Source organism: Hippoglossus stenolepis, chromosome 14, assembly GCF_022539355.2.
Source record: "Hippoglossus stenolepis isolate QCI-W04-F060 chromosome 14, HSTE1.2, whole genome shotgun sequence".
In the NCBI taxonomy this organism is placed as follows: Eukaryota; Metazoa; Chordata; class Actinopteri; order Pleuronectiformes; family Pleuronectidae; genus Hippoglossus; species Hippoglossus stenolepis.
Window position 1 is genome coordinate 23,544,770 of NC_061496.1, and position 18,489 is coordinate 23,563,258.

At 44.5% G+C, this 18,489-nt stretch overlaps 2 protein-coding genes across 4 annotated transcripts in view; both read right to left on the bottom strand.

Moving 5' to 3' along the window:
• Nucleotides 1–2,975, bottom strand: part of sned1 (sushi, nidogen and EGF-like domains 1) — a 28,761-nt gene extending 25,786 nt beyond the window's left edge. Inside the window, exon 1 of one of the 3 annotated variants that reach the window (XM_035176002.2) lies at nucleotides 2,403–2,975. In XM_035176002.2, the coding sequence (XP_035031893.2) occupies nucleotides 2,403–2,621 (219 nt within the window). In that variant the 5' untranslated portion in view covers nucleotides 2,622–2,975. The remainder of the gene's footprint in view (nucleotides 1–2,402) is intronic. The other 2 variants (XM_035176001.2, XM_035176000.2) reach the window with 2 other exon arrangements.
• Nucleotides 2,976–3,837: 862 nt separating this feature from the next.
• crocc2 (ciliary rootlet coiled-coil, rootletin family member 2) overlaps nucleotides 3,838–18,489 on the bottom strand; it is a 37,818-nt gene continuing 23,166 nt past the window's right edge. Inside the window, exons 17-36 of the mRNA XM_035175999.2 lie at nucleotides 18,220–18,450; nucleotides 16,041–16,234; nucleotides 15,495–15,622; nucleotides 14,968–15,137; nucleotides 14,681–14,860; nucleotides 14,028–14,162; nucleotides 13,808–13,951; nucleotides 11,199–11,437; nucleotides 10,956–11,115; nucleotides 10,697–10,864; nucleotides 8,869–9,253; nucleotides 8,652–8,782; nucleotides 8,339–8,459; nucleotides 8,089–8,252; nucleotides 7,553–7,993; nucleotides 6,870–7,019; nucleotides 6,586–6,786; nucleotides 5,301–5,432; nucleotides 4,737–4,916; nucleotides 3,838–4,563 (exon numbers count right to left, since the gene is read on the bottom strand). Of these exons, the coding sequence (XP_035031890.2) occupies nucleotides 4,480–4,563; nucleotides 4,737–4,916; nucleotides 5,301–5,432; nucleotides 6,586–6,786; nucleotides 6,870–7,019; nucleotides 7,553–7,993; nucleotides 8,089–8,252; nucleotides 8,339–8,459; nucleotides 8,652–8,782; nucleotides 8,869–9,253; nucleotides 10,697–10,864; nucleotides 10,956–11,115; nucleotides 11,199–11,437; nucleotides 13,808–13,951; nucleotides 14,028–14,162; nucleotides 14,681–14,860; nucleotides 14,968–15,137; nucleotides 15,495–15,622; nucleotides 16,041–16,234; nucleotides 18,220–18,450 (3,738 nt within the window). The 3' untranslated portion in view covers nucleotides 3,838–4,479. The remainder of the gene's footprint in view (nucleotides 4,564–4,736; nucleotides 4,917–5,300; nucleotides 5,433–6,585; nucleotides 6,787–6,869; nucleotides 7,020–7,552; nucleotides 7,994–8,088; nucleotides 8,253–8,338; nucleotides 8,460–8,651; nucleotides 8,783–8,868; nucleotides 9,254–10,696; nucleotides 10,865–10,955; nucleotides 11,116–11,198; nucleotides 11,438–13,807; nucleotides 13,952–14,027; nucleotides 14,163–14,680; nucleotides 14,861–14,967; nucleotides 15,138–15,494; nucleotides 15,623–16,040; nucleotides 16,235–18,219; nucleotides 18,451–18,489) is intronic.

Consider the following 18,489-nt stretch of genomic DNA (forward strand, 5'->3'; position numbering starts at 1 on the left):
AGTGCACAAACTCCAAGTGGTGAAGGTTTTCAGAAGAGGAGATGAGCATTAGCAGATGTGGAGAGAGCAGATACACACTGAAGCACATTCTTTACAGGATTCCTTTGAAATGTACTCGAATTTTGTTTACAAGTAATTTACTTGCAATTGCAAAGGCAATGTTATGTTTACAAGTTAGTAGTAAGGAAATACATTAGTGTTTGACGATGTAAATATAGCTCAAATCTCTCTTCTGACCATGAGAGATGTGCGTATCTATAATAATTGTCTTTGATCACAACCATCTATTCTCACATCTGCTTTGAAACTTGTGTACTTTCCTCTCTAACCTTGGATGTCCTCCTCCATGTTCCTAACGCTGACCATCCGCGAGAGCAGTTAATCCGTGAACCGCATTGTTTGGAAGCCCCTTCAACGCTTTGTAGATACATCTGTGTTCTGTTAAAGTGATTGGTCATTTCTCAGATAAAGCAGCTGGACAGTTCCAGGGGGAAGACCCCTGCCATGTTATCTGAGGCGTGAGAGGAGGAGGAGGAGGAGGAGGAGGAGAGATCCCATCAACATGTGAAAACTCCCAGAGACAAACCATAACAGAGGGACAGCCTGGTTACCAGGAGGCAAAAGTGGGACTGGAGCAGGACCAAGTCACAGGGGGTGCTCCATGTTTGTAAAGGGATATTTAAGTGACACTAGAGATGAGTGTAACCCAGTGTCACATGGCCGTGGCGGTCCTTAAATCCACTGCTGTATTTGTTCATCACAGCTGCTAAAAATAAGATGTCTTGCTTCAAGAAGGGGCAGAGGTGGATACTGGAGGCTTTAATGGGATCTGTGAGGGGTTTCATGGCGTGTGTCCGGCTAAACAGAATCAGTTATGACAACAAAGTACAACAGAACCCACAAACTGTTCTACAGGGCCTTGGAACTAACTTCTGTGAGAAACTATTCTTGCAAATTTAGCTCTTAATGCTCCCTGAAATATTACGTGTTCAAGGCAGCTCTCTGGTGGCAGAGATCACCATGCAGCCCGTGTGCTTTACAGCAGATGTTTAATGGATTCAGGTGAGGCATTTAAATGAGCGTGACTATAATTTCAAGTGCCTGCCACAATCTGTTAGGCCTTGCGTGACTAAAGAACCACAGTTGAGCGGGATGCAGAGTGAACTAGAGGATATCACATCACAACTTATACAGCACATTACCCAGATTTTTATCTCTATCAGATGATAATTCAATCTAAGCTCAACAAGCCAAGCGACGGGTAACTTGTCTCATCTTGTCTAATTTGAGTATTGTGTATCCGAATGATAACAGGAGGAGAGATGTGCTGGAATGAAAACTCAGAAGAAAAAAACGACATGCCAGCAGTTGTGATACACAGAAGCTCCAGGTCAGTGAGTTCATGACTTTGGAAAAACACGACACTCAAACAACGTTATTATATATGCATGGTGTCACAGAGTTACTGAGAGAGTGTGGATGCAAAAGAGTTTTAAAAATGTCTTCATTGGGACACTGAGCTCACTCCCTTGCCTCGGATGCTCAGATTAGAAAGATGACCTTTGGCCTTGCCCATTGTTGCCATGCTTCTTCAGCCCACGGTTTGATCAGGGAGGAGGCAGGCGGGGCTCAGAGCGAGGAGGAGTAGGAGCAGGAGGAGGAGGAGGAGGAGGGGAGGGATTCGGAGTGCAAACGCGGATGCATAACCACAACAGGTGGTGTTGATTTAAGGGAGTTCTGCCTTTCCATGTGCTGGAACTGAACCCAATACATGACAAAGGCAGATCAAAGTGCGTTTCATTGTGGTGCGTGAAAATCCTTGTCAAACCATTCGGCTTCCTCCCATGAGCGCTGTTTCTCTCCCTCTGCAGCGTGCATATTTTCCCCCTGCCCTCTCTCTGAAAAAGAACTGCTCACAGATGCTTTGCGGCAAAACTACGAACACAAACTGTCATTTCCTCTAACAGCTCTTTGTAGACTTAGCAGAACAGGGCTTACCACTGTTCTGCTAATAATTCTCTCTCGCTCTCCCTTGGTGCACTTGAGAGCCCCTCAGAGAGTGAGGGGGCAGATGTAAAGTGAAGAGAATGTCATGGAGGATTCACCCGTGGGGGGAAAACACGATATTCTCCAAACAAGGTTACACACCAGAGCTTGTAAGCGCACACAAACATACACAAGCTCTCAAAGGGCACTGCAATGTAGTGCTTGGCTGCATGCCACATATCATCTCCCTGAGGCTCTTATACAATCCACACCATGTCAGCCTCAATTGCCAACTGCCAAGTGCATGCACACACACACATGCTGACATATAAAGACATAAACACACACACACACACACACACACACACACACACACACACACACACACACACACACACACGCTGCTCTGTACTCACATAGAGTCCTGTGTGCCGGTCTCCAAAGAAGGGGAAAGCAACAGAGATCTCCACCAGCCCGGAGCCTCCGTCGTCCTGAGCGATGGTCTGGGTGTCCCCCTTGTCCTGGCCAAAGGGGTAGAAGTCCTCCAGGGGCACGGCGGGGTCCACCCCAGGCAGCAGGTCCAGGGAGAGCAGGGTGCAAAGGCAGGGCAGCAGGGCTCGCAGCACCAACACCATGGCCTCAGCCACCCAGGGATGGAGCTGACAGCAGGCACCACAGAGGAGGGAGGGAGGAGCACACACCTGAGGCACCAAGACAAGAGCAGAGCAGAGTGGAGCAGAACAAGACCGTACGTTCCAGCTCTCAACCACTGCAGTGTGAATCCTCCCCTGACTGCTCCCTGGCTCTGCCTCTTTCCTCTCCTCACTTGTCCTTTAGTAGTAAACTGGGCTTCTGCTGTGAGACAGGGGAATACTGTGGATTCCTTGCATTCTGCTTGCTGCTGCTGGGTACTGCATGAGCTACACTCCGTCTCACTGAAATGAAACGAGGGAAGAAATGAAAGAGGGGGAGCAGCGTGATTCAGCTGAGAAGTTTTCTTTTTTTTTTTTTTTAACAATCCAGCGATTTGGTCCCTGATGGTCAGCTTAGAAATATCCTCAATAAAAGCTCTATTCTGACTGCCAAAGGAGTTCTTTCAGCTTTGGCCCCACCTCCCCCACAGGGATTCACTACCTTGCATAATTAGCTGCGTGCAGCCAATAGCTGAGAAGAGGCCGGTAACTGGATAACCACTGGGCGGATCTATGATAATCAAAGGGCTGTTTTAAAGAAATTCTGACAAGATTTTCCCCCCGTTCAGAGAAACTCCTGCTATGTGCAGTTACCAAGGCATGAGAGGTTAGAAAGCAAGGGGACATGCACGTGCACTGTTGTGAAAATGACACTGTACAGAAAGTATGGTGAGGGGAGAAACTGAAATAAAAGAGAGAAAAGAGACACACAGCACAGCAGATGCACACATGGATAAAAACACACAGCATGGAAAACATATTTGTGGTTTCTTATCAGTGAAGAGAAGAGCCCACATTAGTTCAGGATTTAAGGGATGTGGAGGATTACAAAGGGACTGAGTGACGCTGATCACACACACACACACACACACACACACACACACACACTCTGAGTCTGCAACAATCCCCGAGAGAAAACACTGAAGACAGCCCTGTCAACAGAGAGCGAAGGTCATTCTCTCACCCACAACACTAAATCCACAAAGACTTTTAATGGTGCGAACCAAAAGCGAGGGCTCACACATGCCAGGAAAAGGGCAGCGCTGTCCTTCACCAGAAAACTTTCTTTCCACAGCAAAGTTGTGTGGTCAGCAAAATAAACATTGCTGATCACATGGAAGCACATCTCAACATCTTTTGAAAACTAAACTGGCATAATTGTGTTTTGATGCACCCAGTTTTATTACAAACATCCCAAAATGTTCCACACAAGTAAAACACAATACACAATACATAAGATAAATGACCGACTCTATAGAATCTTTACAACAGCACTTAACACTACAAATCACAGCACCAGGAAAATCAGCTCAAATCTACGAGGAGATTTTGTAAATATTTAGACATATATTCTCATTAGGAAACACACGATTGTGACATTTAAAATTGGTACAAAGTCACTGTGACAAATGTGTATACGAACAATTATAGAAGAATAAAGCACCAACCAAGGAAATCTTTCATCACATTGTTTCCTTAAAAAAAAATGACACAGCATAAACAGACTTAGAAACGCCAACTGCAGCGAGCCAGAGGAAATCCTTAAAACAATTTGGCACATCCAGTCCACTTATAAACAAAACACTCATTGTTTGTTGTTGTTGAGTTTTCCTGCAGATTAATGTAATCCGCTGTGCACATGTGCATGGGTGGGAGTAAAATGCCTTGGGAGTGTGTTTGTGTGCGCGCGAGCTTCCAAATGGGGACGCAGCTTGTAACATAACGTTGTTGGGGAAAGCTGCCAGAAAAGCAGTGAATGAGGAGGCCAGAGGTGCTACATACTTCATCGCAGGGTCTCAGCCTACACACCAGGCGGAAGCATCTGACTGAAATAGGCATGCCGCCTCCTCGTCTCCTGTTCCAGCTGCTCTTTGAGCGTTAGCACCTATGGAAAACAAAAATAGGAGGATAGAGAAACACAAAAGCATTGAGACACAGCAAACTTATGGCACAGAATGTTTGCGTTTTACTGTTTCAAATCTAAAATACAAACTGGATTTGTTATTGTAAATGTGCACAGCAATTGATTCAAATATTTTGGGAAAAAAGCACTGATACCTGTTCCTCCAGGCATTTGACCCTCTGGCGATGAGCTTTCTCTCTTGACTCCAAGGCGTGCTCTGCTTGGAACTGACTGTCTCTCAGACGGTCTGTCTCCAAATCCAGCTCCTGGTGATGGCGGGCGGTCACCTCCAGGAGGCGCTGTGCATGAGAGTGCTCCACCTGAGAGATTTGGGCCTAAAGACAGTTCCCATAGAACATATTTGGAAATGGAGCACAAGAGAGACAAAGGTCTGGATTATGATCCTGCAGTTATGACCCTGATGTTGGATTTGTTTATTGCTATAACCTGGAAGTCACCGTCTAATGTGACAGTGTAGTAACATTCAGATTTGTATTCAAATCTCCTTATGTCTATTAAATCAGATGTGGAGCTGTTATAAACAGCCTGCTTGACTGGGTGATTATTCTGTTTTGTCATTCATATTAAAGTATTTCAATGGCAAAAACAAATTGTCCATAAACATGTTATATCTGTAGGGGTCTCTTTCAAATCATTTGCCCTGTCCCCCACAGAGTAACCTCCTGCTAATCCCTGGTTGTAATCCCACATCCTCTCACCTGCAGGGTCTGCAGTTCATCCAGTTTTTGATCCAGCTCCTGCTTGAGGCTGCGGACTGTCTGCCCCAAGTGCTCCTTCTCCCTGGCTGCTGACGCTGCCTCCTCCTCCCTCCTCAGCTTCTCCACCTCCACCTGACCAACAGCATGAGGGTGACATAATGTGAACAACTTCGCCATGATTGCTCTGCACTCATGTGCCTTCCTGTAAATGTGTGTAGCTGAAGCCAAGCACAGAGCCTCTTGGTTTCCATCACCTTTGTGCAGTGTGCAAGATTATGTGTAGAAAATTAAGATAATAACTTCACGTAAAGACAGAATAATAAAACAGCAAAGTATTCAAATGATCCTCCCTGGATTAACTGCCCATGTATGTGTTGTAACTCGGCGTGTGTTCACTTGGTCCAGAATGTGGCAGAAAAGCTTCTGACCAACATTAAACACATTACTTCAGCTCTGGCCTCTTTATGTACAAAGGCTTCCAGCAGTTGTAGAATTGACTTTAAGTTGATTCTAATTGCATTCAAAGCATTTGTGGTTTGGCTGCCTCTTTTAGTTCTGATGTTTTACCTCATATTAAGCAACCAAGACTCTAAACCACTGAACACAAGTCAAATATGTCTAATGTATTGGGGTCCTAGTTTGTTTTTACTCCCAGAGATGGTTAAGTCTTACGTCTTACTTGTAGTGAAATATTGTTTTTACATCTCTTCTTAAAGAGCATCACTCTACATTGGTTTTCTAGGGATGGCAAGTTTTATTAAGCCTATGAAACAGTTGAATAATGTCTTCTGTTGCTTCTTTGTCTTCTTTGTTAAGTCCTATAACTTTGTAGTCCTGTAATGCTTCAGGTACGGCATCAGACTGCTAAACAAGGCATTACAGGACAATGCTGTGCTCCATCAACGCACATGAATTAGATTTATTTATTGTCACCATGAGTAATTTGAAAGAAATTGCACTTTTAGCTCAGTAATTTAGAGCTCAATGCAACTGAACAGCTCTTTTATTGAGTTTTATTGTGTTATTGTTGATGCAGATGTTTGTCAGTGCATGTCTGTATCTTGTTTTTGTCTTCATTTACTTGCCCTAAACCAAATTTCCTTCTGGATTAATAAAATTGTATTTTGCTGTATTGTATTGTATTGTATTGTCATGAGGATCCACTAAAGCGCTATGTAAATTAAGTTTATTTACTAACCCTAAGACCATTACCATTCCAATATGTGACGTCTACACCCGGAGCATTTTGAGGTTTTTGAGTCGGGCAGCTGATATGACAGCTCACCTTCTCCAGTGTCTTTCTGAGAGCTGACTTGTCTTTCCCGAGTCGTGTCATCACCCGCTCTGTCTCTGCTCTCTCACTTTGCAGCTTTTGCAAAGAGCTCTGCAGATTGGTGATCTTGTCTTGAAGTTCCTCCTTGTCTCTCTGCAGCTGCTGGGAGCTGCCCTGGGCCTGAAGTTCAGCCTTCTGCCACTTTTTCACGCTCTGGGACACGGTAAATCATCCATAAATCAAACTTTAATACTTTTGTTTACACCGTTTACTCCTTTTACTTCAAATGAACTCACCTCCTTCAGTGTTCTGTTATGTTTCTCCAGCTCAGAATTTTTAAGCTCCAAGTCCTCTTGGGATCTTTCTTGGTTTTGGGTCCGTTCAGTTAGTGTGTGGTTGAGCCTCTTGCTCTCTGAAAGGGTATCTCGTGTTTTATCCAGACGTTCCTATGGGCGCGCACACACAAACACACACACATGTTGACATACACTACACAATGAGCCACTGACCTCGCACTTCTCACCTTCCTTTATATTTGACAAACTGTTCAAAGTTGCAAACAAGACTTTTCACTGCAGCAAGCTGGCAGCTTTTGAGCAAATCAAGAGATTTGTAATAAGAATGTCATGTTTTTGTTTGTTCAGTATCTTTAAAGTTCATTCCTAAACTAAGACCGGAAAGCTCTCCTGAGAAACTCTGGGAGAATTAATGAGCTCGCCTGAGCATTTTATTGCTCAGTCTTTGAGGTCTTTCAGGAAAAAACCAGAGCAAATGTAAATAAAAAATTTGCAGTCTGGAGCTGAGAAGGTTACGTAGCTGCACTGTAAATCAAAGTGAGGATTAAGTCTTAAAAAATGTAAGTGCACGGTTGTTTCAAAAGAAATGGAGAAATCCTCAATTTAATGTCTGCTCAGAATTTGTTTCTGTATCTTCCACTTCCGCTTTAGTAGTGAGTGTCATTAGGAGATAGATTGTATACCTGCAGCAGCTTCCGGTCATGCTCACTGGCAGTCAGAGCCTTCTGCAGCTGCATCATCTGCTCCTGCAGGGCTCCACTGTTGCTGCTGTTGTCACTGAGAGTCTCTGACAGTTTGTGGAGCTGCTCTCTCAGATGGCTCTCGTGCTGTTCGGCTCGAGCCAGTGACGTGGTCAGCCTCTCCTCATTCACCCTCAGCGCCGCACACCGGTCCTCGCTCTCGCCTAGCTTTCTCCTCAGCTCTGTTAGCCTCTCCTGCAGCGACCCAGCCTCCGCGTCCAGCTCAGCCGCCCTGAGCTGGGCCCGCTGTAGCTCTCCCTCAAGTGTTCGCTGAGACAGCTCCAGGCGGCTGGCTCGGCTCTCTGCTGCTTCCATAGACTCCTTCAGCTTCCGTTGCTCTGCCTTTGCAAGCGTTTCTGATCCCTGCAAGAGCTCCAACTTATCCTGTAGAGGAATTGGTACAGGATTTCATCAGTTCAGTAGTATCCTCTTAAGATGTTGCACTCTCTGCAGTCTTTATCTCTTTGGCTTTTACATACTTGCAGTGCCCTGGACTCAGCCACAGCAGCTTGCACACTGGCCCTGAGTTGAGCTACCTCCTCCTCAAAGCTTCTTTTCTCCCTCTCTGAGCGACATGCTGCTTCCTCCTGCAAGGAAAGAGATATATGCGCCTCGTGCAATCGTTCTCCCATCTCTCTTTTTCCTGTAAAAACATGTTAGGCTGTAGATCTCAATGGAATTACTAAATGCTATTTAGTGTGTGTTTATAGGACCCGCTGGTTTTCTTACCCTGCTCTGATTGCTTCAGGGACATCTGTAGTAGTTGTCCCTGAGTGGCTGACGTTTCCTGGCTGTCTCTGAGCTGTGTCACCTGTTGACTTAGACTGACTCCCTGAGCCTTGGCTTCATCCTAAAGGAAACATGTATTCATGAGTTTAGAAAGTGACAAATAGTCACCAAACATTAAATAAGTGAATTACGATTGTTGAAATGACTGATCTGGTTTCCTGAAAAGCAAAACCAAGTTTAGGTAAACAATCTCATTCAGTTTGAGGTTTGTGTCTGCGAACCTATATTCAGTCAGTAGGAGGATCAAATATACCCTGTGTCTTTGTGCATCCCTGAGTTCCTGCTGGATTTCCTGTAGCGCTGTGTGCACCATGTCGACGTCCAGTTCTTCATCTTCATCACGAGACAAGGACAACACAGATCCGTCTGTCACACTCTCCCCGCCTAACCAGACACCAAACTTATTAATGAATAGGCTTATAATGACACAAGACATCACAAAACCTTATTATAAAAATGCATCACCATACCTCTAATTTGCACGTGGCGTCTCCAAGGAGAGGGAGACCGTCTACGTGACCCAGGTGTGTTTGAAAGCCTTGTGTGGCTGATGCCAACTGTGCGGCGCAAAGCAGAATACAACCCTGCCAGCCTGAGCTCCAGGTCCTTGCGTTTAGCATCACCCAACCGGAGCTGCTCTTCCATGCCCTGAACCTTACTTTCAGCAAGGCCGACCTGAGCACAGAGTTGCTGGACCTGCACCTTGGCGTCCTCTAGCGCTTCCTCCAGCAAGGCAGAGGTATTTTTGTGCCGCTTGTCACTGTGCTGCTGATGAGCCTCTTTTTCCTGCAGCAGCTCTCGGCTCTCCTGCTCTACGGTCTCCATTTCCACCAAACGACGCTGCAGACCTGCAAACTGCAAAAATACACAGGACCGGGTTTAAGACAAACCTAATTTTCTCTGTAAGTCATATATATTTATCTTATACTGTAGATTTTGCCATATGTTTGATAATTATGTCATAACTGTGGTGCTTTGAGTACGTTTGAGGGAGTTCTAATCTCTAATTGAAAACAGTAATGGACACTGTTGTTGGTTCATACCAGGAATTTTCTGCCAGCTGTCTTTATTTAACCACAGAGTTTGGTAGTGTTTTATAAATGTAACAATGTAACTGTAACTAGAGCAGGATACACAGGTTGTATACTTCCAGGGATGCTGATCTGTGGCGTTTCACATTGGGCCTTTTAGTTTTTTACAGTGTTTTTTATATTACACAAGCTGTTGGTTATGTCTGTTGATGTTTTTGTTATGTTGAAATAATTCAATCTATGGCGGTAACGGAGGTGCACATGCACGAAGGTCACTCTCAGGTGAAACCGATTCTGAGTGACAGGTACAAGCCAAGTTGTCATGTGAGAGAAAAACTGCATTACATGCCACAACTGCAGCTGAAACCATGAGGTCTGACTGTCTGCATGGATGGTAAAAACGTTATGGACCATCACATTCTAGTCAAGAATGGGAAACACTGAAACCATTTAGCCTACAGGGACAAATAAAGAATCTATATTTCTATGTACACCATATTCTAATCTTGGTCTACACGATAATCTGGCCTTGCTCAAATTATCTTCTTGGTTCCCATTAGGTGATCTGTGTTTAAGTCAAAGTTACATTGCGTTTGCAGAATTGAAAGCAATGGGCTGAACATGGTCCTAACTACATTACTGAAACACAGTGATTAACACATTAACTGTAATGTAAGAAAAGAATCCCTGAGTATTAACTATAAACTGACACAGGATTTCCAATAGGATGAGGACTTATTCCAGAAAGTATGCTGAAATCCCTCAACCTCAGCGTTGTGTTCTTGATATGTAGACAGAATACTTGGTGTATTGATATTTACTGGATTTAGCTTTAAAAAGGATACATTAACCAGGCTTCATATACATCATAATGAAGTGCTATCCATTTAACCATGCCATACATTCACTTGACAACTCAAGCACACTTTAACTGCTGGGGTCATGAGAACTTGGGGACCCTAAAAATATAGTTATGGGACAGAAGAGGTTAGAAACCCAACTTCATGAAATACAAAACCTATTTTTCCCTTTGCATCAAAACAGATTCTATTTTTCTCTCTCTGATAGTTCTGAGAATTAAATAAAGCCAGTTATTATCATTAAAGATTTCATAATAGAACTCCAGCTATCCCATCACTGTTACAATGGAATGTGTTATGTTTATGTCCTCATGTCTCTGCAGGCATTCTTCATGTATCTATGTATGCAAAGGTAGAAGGTTTGTTCTAGCATCATGGTAACGGATTACTTCGCTGTGGTCTTCTACCTCATTCAGCGCTGCCTCTCTGCCGGCCTCACACTCCAGCACTCTCTGCTTAAGATTGAAAGCCTCGCGACGTGCCTCCTCCTCCTTCTGCTCCTCCTGACATACCCGGGCCTGCAGCTCCAGCAGCTCCTGTTTCTGCCGGCTGTTCTCACCATCAAGGATCTTTACCTGCTCGTGTCAACACAGCGCAAACTATTTGAAAGTAATCCTTTATTTATAATAAATCAGATGGAAAGCGGTGACCTGGATAATCTTTCACCTGTCTGCGCAGCTCCTGCAGTTCTCTGCGTGCCTGCAGGCGAGACTTCTCCAGCTCCCTCATGCTGCTCCGTAAAGTGGTTGCCTCTTGGTCCATCGAGCTCCTACATTCCTCTAAGACAGACACTTTCTGCTCCCTTTCTTCCACAGATCGTCTCAGGCTTCTCAAGAGATACTTAAAATTAGCAAAAAATTCAGATATCCATTGCTGCACCAAGAGCACAACAGTAAAAGACAGCTCTACCTGTTGTTGTCACTCTCCGCTCTCTTAATGAAAGCTCTGAGCTCCTGGTTGGAGGCTTGGATGGCCTCTTTCTCTCTGCTCTCATCACCCAGGAGTCTTCTCAGGTCCAGCACTTCTTTTCGTTGCTTGTCCCGCTCCTGTGCACACTCCTGGAGCCCTCTGTGGGCCTCAATCAGCTCCTTTCGCCCTTTAATAAGTCCGTCCTCAGCTTCCTGCAGCTGCCGCCGAAGGCCTTCTAACTTCAGGGAGAAAGAAAGGAATGATGTTTTATCAATGAGGCTAAATTGGGAAGTCTTAGTCAAACAGCGAACCTGATAAATAACTTTCACATAGATTATTATTATTATCTTACATTTTATTACCATTAATACATAAGGTTAATACTTACACTCCAATACATAAATTGTAACTCTTTTCTTGATGTTCCGGGGTTTCTTAAATTGGTTGTCAATTCAATCCAGAATTTATTTGCTCACACATTTCAAATGGATATATACATGATCGGTTTTCAATATAAATTCAATAAAAACATTTAACAGAGACAAAATTATTTTTATCCTCAAAATTCATCAAAAGCTTCAATCAGGCTGTTATGTACACCACATCAAACACTCAAACACATGTGTATAATAATCAAAATTAGAAAAATCTTTCAGCATACTGCGAAACTGATTTTGGATCAGATAAGGCATTAGAGCGTCTTTGTTTGAAAGCTAAACCTCAGCATCTCTTACTCTAAGTGCTATGTGCAAGGTCTCAAGATACAGTATGACCTATATTCTGTTTTATGGCAGCATATGTGTAGCGGGAGAAATAGGGAGGACAGAGCTTATCTGGGCATGGATAAGAGCCATTTGGGCCTGTAGCCAGTTGCTGTCTCTTCCAATCTCCTCGCTGCAGCTCGCAGTGTAAAAAATCCACAGAGTGCAACATGATAAACAGCAGCCCCCCTGAGGAGGTGGGGAACGAGGGGGAGAGTGGGTGGAGGAGGGAGGATGAGGACCGGGATGAGGAGGAGTGTTATGTTCAGAGGCCACACAAGATGGTTCTTTCTCATAAACTCTAATGTGAGAAAAAACAAGCGAGTGCTGATCTGGCCGTTTATACTTTATTTTATCAGATTTTTTTGGGTGGGAGCAGAGGAGAAGGGCCGAGAATATGAGGGCAGCAGTGTTGTGTTATTAGGATGGGAGAGGGGGACCTGGAGTCCCAGTGGAGCCAGCCTCTCACTGCTGCAAGGGAGAAAATAAACACTCTCCCACTAGCTTATTTACACTAGGGGTTAACTCAAACTTTAATTTCACATCATGGTACCAGGGACCGTATCCTCCCACCTCTGGGATGGTCGGACTGGCCATTGGACAAACTGGGACAAATCCCGGTGGGCTCCTGCATCAGTGTGCCAGTGGCCATCAAAAGAGCCATTAAGTTGATCCTGGCCCTGTCCGTCTCTTTACCAGCTCTTTCTAAGTACCCATCATTCAGGATGTGCATGGGAACGTGCTGAATGTGTGTTCCCCAAATTTCAACCTTTACCAACCCGGGCCCAACGGATAAATCCAGGGCTGCATTTCTTTCCCAGTCCAACACTGCTCACTGGTTCACCCTTTGTCAGTGTCTGACATGAGAATCCCGAGATAGGATTACAGAAAATAATCAAACAAGGAAATGAGTAGGAGTGGCAGCCAAATATGACAGTGTCACTGAAGCCTGACTTGATATACGGCAATAGGGAGGGCTGTCCAAACCTCAAGACTCCTCTGCTTTGGCTCCACACAACCTCATTCAGTGTAGTTTGACAAGACTAAGGAGACGGAGCGAAGACAGGATGATCCTCATTTTTGCATTTTCACTGAAACCAAAACGTCCCACACAGATAAACAGTCCACTTTTCCAGGAAAACCAGGCTATTAAATCAAGGCACGATGAGGCCCTTGCAGCTCAGCAGTTACATCTTAATGAGGTGACTGTGAGCTTGTTATTTCACTAAAATGCCCGGCGACCCTGTGCCTGGAATCCTGACCTCACGCAACCCCGAGAGTTGAGATTTACGGCTCTCATTTGGCTCGGAGAGGTATGTCACTTGGCCAAAATTATAGCCTAATTGCACTTTTATGTTTATATTAGGCCAGTGGATACATTTTCCGGCCGCGGACTTGACAGGAAAAAAGACACAGAGAGCAAGAGCAGAGTACGAGTCTGACGAGTGGACAGCACCATTCCTTGTAGGATCTGGCAACGCAGGCTCTGCACCTGATGGCACCCTGATGCAAGTAAAGCTCTGTGGCGGCAGCTTGTATCAACAGAGGCTTGTGGTTAATGACTCTAACTCCCCCTGGTACAAATAGGTGCAAACTCCCTCTCACACTCAAAGCAGATCTGAGGTCTTGCATCATTTGCCAATCCAAACAAGCCTATAATTACCTATCCATTTTAGTGATCCTACTGTACAAAGTACATGGATAATGGATCTGATGAGATCCAGCCTATGAGATTAATATACACTCTATGAGTTGCTGTTTATTTCTATGTTAAAATCAAGTTCCTAACAGTCACTAAAGATCAACATCTGTCTTGTATGAGTCAGCAGCACACATAAACGTTCTCACCTCCTGCTGTGCATGCTCGCTCTGTTGGTTCAGCTCTCTGACCTGCTCAGTGAGACTCTTCTTGCCATTCTCATGGGAGTTCAATGACTCCTCAAACTGAGTCCGCAGGTCCTTCAGCTCAGACTGAAGGACAGACATCACATTCTGGAACACAAATCGATTGGCTGAGTTATATGGACAGAACAAGAAAGAGCTAATATGACTCTGTCATGTTTTTTACCTTATCCTGCTCATGTTTGCTGTGTGCCTCCCTCTTCGTGTGCTCCAGCTCCATGTCGGCTGTGGCCAAGTCCTGCTGCAGGGTTGCAAGCTTCTCTATGAGGGCAGCCTTCTCTGCCTCCTTCTGGGACAAAGCCTGGTTACAACAGACTATGAGGTCAGACTCATTTTGACATAGGTCACAAAATGAAGTTGGTTTGGCCATTCGGGCCTCACACATACTGTAGAGAAGCTTTCATGCTTTTGATGAGGAGAAAGGCTTCCTTGACTAAGGGGGCGCCAACAACCCACTAGCTGGTGGGGGATTCAGCGACCGGCCTTTTAAACATAACGACTTTCAACATTGACCCACAGAGGTTAAATACATGAAACCTCCCACTAATCAGTTGGATCTGAAGAAGCCTCTTGGATGAGAAGTGAACGTCTTCAACGAGCAAGTGCAGTTGCCTATGTACTGTATACTTATACAACTTCCAAATATACCAGGACCTGGATGACTGAGAATCTTCTCAGTTATAATACTGGAAAACATTGGCAACTGTGACGACAAAACTTGAGGTGATTGGGTTTAACAAGTAGCTACCATAATATACCAAAAAATGTAGGTTCATAAACTGTTTAAAAAACCCAGAACTATCCTGTCACCACACACACCTGCTGCTTCTCACTCTCAGCCTGCAGGAGGCTTTGGTTGAAGTCCTGCTGCAGCCTGGCCTGCTCCTCTTGCACCTGCTGTAGCTCCTGCTGGTTGTGCACACGCAGCTCCTCACACTGTCGACGCAGCTGCTCCTCAGCCTGCTCCCGCTGCAGCATCAACTCTGCACACTGCTGCTCCTATCAACCACCAAACACGCACCCACATACACTTGATTAGTTCATGAAAAAGCGAGTGTTCCAATTGGTTTCGGTTTTGTCAGGGCTCTGCTTAAGCTTTGCTGTACCTTTTGCCGACGTTCAGCCTCAAGCTGCTCTCTGTGGATTTGTTCTTTATTGCTCAGGGTCATCTGGGCATTCCTCTCCACCTGAGCAAGCTTTTCCTCCAACTTGCTTCGCTCTTGTGCAGCTTGTGCCAAATTGTGTTCGGCATCGACACGCATGCGAGCAGCATCACCTGGACAGTCGAATAAACCCACAGCCAAAATCTCACAGACTTGTTGGATGTAAAGATGATAAAGGATCGGGAAGATTTTATTAGGAGTTTTATTTATAGGGGATACTAATGCATGTCTTTATGTGGAATACATTAGCTTAACACTGCTTATATGATCCATGTGTTTGTGTGGAGCGGTGGGACCCTTGTCAGCTGAGAAAGCAGCTACAGTGATCCTGCAGCTCCAGGATCAGAGCTCACAGCTGTTGCAGAGCTCACAGCTGAAATATGGATCTCTGGTGGGCTGTTGGAAAGGCTTCATGGCCAGGGGGCTTGGCATGGAGGACAGTGGGACCTCTGAGGGAGGGGACTACTCACGCGTCAAGGCCTCGTTAGCCAGGAGCAAACCGTGCCGCTCCCCCTCCATCCTGGTGTACTCAGCCTCCAGAGACGAGGCAAGCTCCTGGCTCTCAAACAGAGCCGTCTCCAGGGACTCCTTCTCTGCTCTGGAACACAGCGGTAAAGTGGTTTGAGCACTGAAAAAAAAGACCTTTGAACCACTAGGTGTAGAAGGTTATAAAATCCAATGATCCATCATGAGCATAGTTTCCAAATAAAACCATGTTACTTAAAGACTCTTGTTACATGAGGCTGACGGCGCTTGAGAGAGTAAAATTTGTTTAAAAAGTCCAAATGACCTTAAATACACATTGGCAGCTGGTCCAACTTACACAAACACACACACTTGGTTGTTTATGATGCTTTTGAGGACACTGGGCTGATTTACATTCATTCCATACACTCTCACGCTAACCATAACCCCAACTGATACATGCCTAAGCCCGGCCCTGCAGAAAACCTGAAATTTGTCCTGAAGATTTAAGACTAAAGACCACACAAACAAATACACAAATATACTCAGACCTAAGTGCAACCAGTTCCTGCGTGAGACCACAGGCCTTTCGGTCAGCGGTGTTTAGCCTGACATCCAGAGCAGCCTTATCCTTGGCCAGCTCCTCCCTGTCATGGGTAGCTCTCTTTAGGGCTGTGGTCTGTGTCTCCAGCTCCTTCCTGCACGCACACAGCTCCTCTGACACAGCCTGCATCTGCCTGTTGACCTGGAGACCAACACACACAAATACATAAAATGCCATCAGGCAAATCATTTATACTTTTGCCTTTGAGCAGCCAGTAATAAGCAGTAAATACTACACCATTATGTGCGATTAAAATACTGTAGCAGCAATAATACTTCATAACAGAGCATAAGAAAAGAATCTGTGCCGGAGCAGGAGCAGCTTTCGACAGTAACAGCTACAGTACTTTGAGAATATGTACTAGTGATTTATGACAGTGTGCAGGAACTGCAGGGCCATAACAAATGTGCCGCCCCAAAGATAAACAAACAGGATTTGTCACTTTGTCACAATAATTCTGACAAAAAACAGGACCTATGTGAAGCAACAAAAGTTCCCCTCAGCATTTATTCAACTATAAGACCAGATTCATGACTGAAGAGGTGAGGATTCTCATGGGACTCCTCCTCTATACAGTCAATGAATGCAGCGGGGAGTTCACTGTAGAAACTGCACCTAAATGAAAACATTATACATGTGCATATTATTTAGGTATCTGAATGTAAGTAACCTCAGTTTTGAGAACAGCTAAAAAGCTTCAGTGTAAAACAGGTTTCAGTTTGATTCAAAGTTTGACATTTTACGAAGATATTTGCTTTCATTCTAAAATAATTTATATAGCATATGTGAGCTAAATATGGAGCTAGATTCTGGGGTGTAAGCACTTAGTTTAACGTAAAGACTGGAAGCACAAAGACAGGAAGCACAGGGAAAGGGACAGACGTGCTCTGGCTAAATATAAGCCAGCCAATCAGCATCTCTAATGCATTATTTATTGTTTTAAAAAAAACGCAAAATTTAGTTTAAACCACAAGGTGTGGTTATATGAGAGATTGACCAGTGACATCCCGAAGCTCCTTGTGGCAACAACACTTCACTGGCCCGGCCAAGAAATACTTTCAATGCCTTACCCCCCCTCCAAACAAGTTTTTACATGATGCACACATTAAACAAACGGGAAACAGTATATCGGAGCTGGTAGGTAGCAGATCTTTTTCTGCTTTTCTGCTTCCAATCTTTCTGCTAAGCCAAGCTCTTTTCTTTGAAATGAATACCAATATGTCACACTGTTCTGTCATGGGGTATTATTCTGGTTTGAATCGAACAATGCTGGAGGTCAGTTCTATAATAGCAGAGACGTTTACTATAACCTACTGTATTTGATCTGAAAAAGGCCTGATGTTTCTGTACTGTATTTTAAGGTCAGTTACTGACACACCATCACACAGTGGTGAAGTCCTAATGTTTCACTTCAACAGATTGTTTGAGGAGCAACAATTACAGTGATTTAATTTTGAACCAAATAAACTGCCACTTCCAAATATAAAAGCCTCTCCTCAGGCAAATATTAAAGGGGATGAATTACCAGTGTTATGGATGTGAGCGGCGCCCAATAAGGGGATGACATATGGGCTTGGTGAAATGGAGGACACTTCAGAGCTTCTTTTTTTAAAAATGGCTGATTTGTTTTTACAGATGAGCTATCTAAAATTGTTTGGATTGAATTTGTCAAATTGTTTATGTTTGTTATATTCAAACTGAGATCAACACGAGTAACCCAGTTTCACATTCAGAACAGCAAATAGAGCAGGAGAGGATTCTATTCATTCTTTAGGGAACGATCTGGATCCGCTGAGGGAAGCATGGGAATACTTTAGGTGTTAATTTATTGGCTCTTTCCCGAAACCCCAACTGGACATTTTTTGCCTATCTATTTATCTTTCCAGTTCACAGTTGTTCATGAAGATCCCTCGCTTGTTATGTCCCAAGTTACTCATAAAACACAAAACCTCTCTCCACATCCCATTAGAATGAAAAAAAACCCATGGCAGATGTGCAGATGTCTCCAACACATTTTAACGTGACAACAAGCTTCATGAACCTGCTGAAAGCTATTAATAACATCAACTCTCCCAGGTGGTGGGAGCCATGAGGACAGAGTGTGTGAATGGTTGGGGGTCCCTGACCTGGGAGTGCTGCTCCAGGGCCTGAGCTTTCTCCCTCTGCAGCAGCCTCAGCTCTGCTTGTAGCTTCTGGCAGTGATTCTGCAAGTGGCTATGGGAGCTCTCCAGGGCTTGTTTCTCCGTGAGCAGATTCATTATCTCCTGTTGTACCCGGGCTGTCTCCTCCCTGGCCACTGTGCGATCCGCTTCAGCTTCTCGCCTGCGCTCGTCGAGCTTGGCCTTCTCACCTTCTGTCTGAAGAGGGAAAAAATATTTAGCTTATGTCCTGTTAAA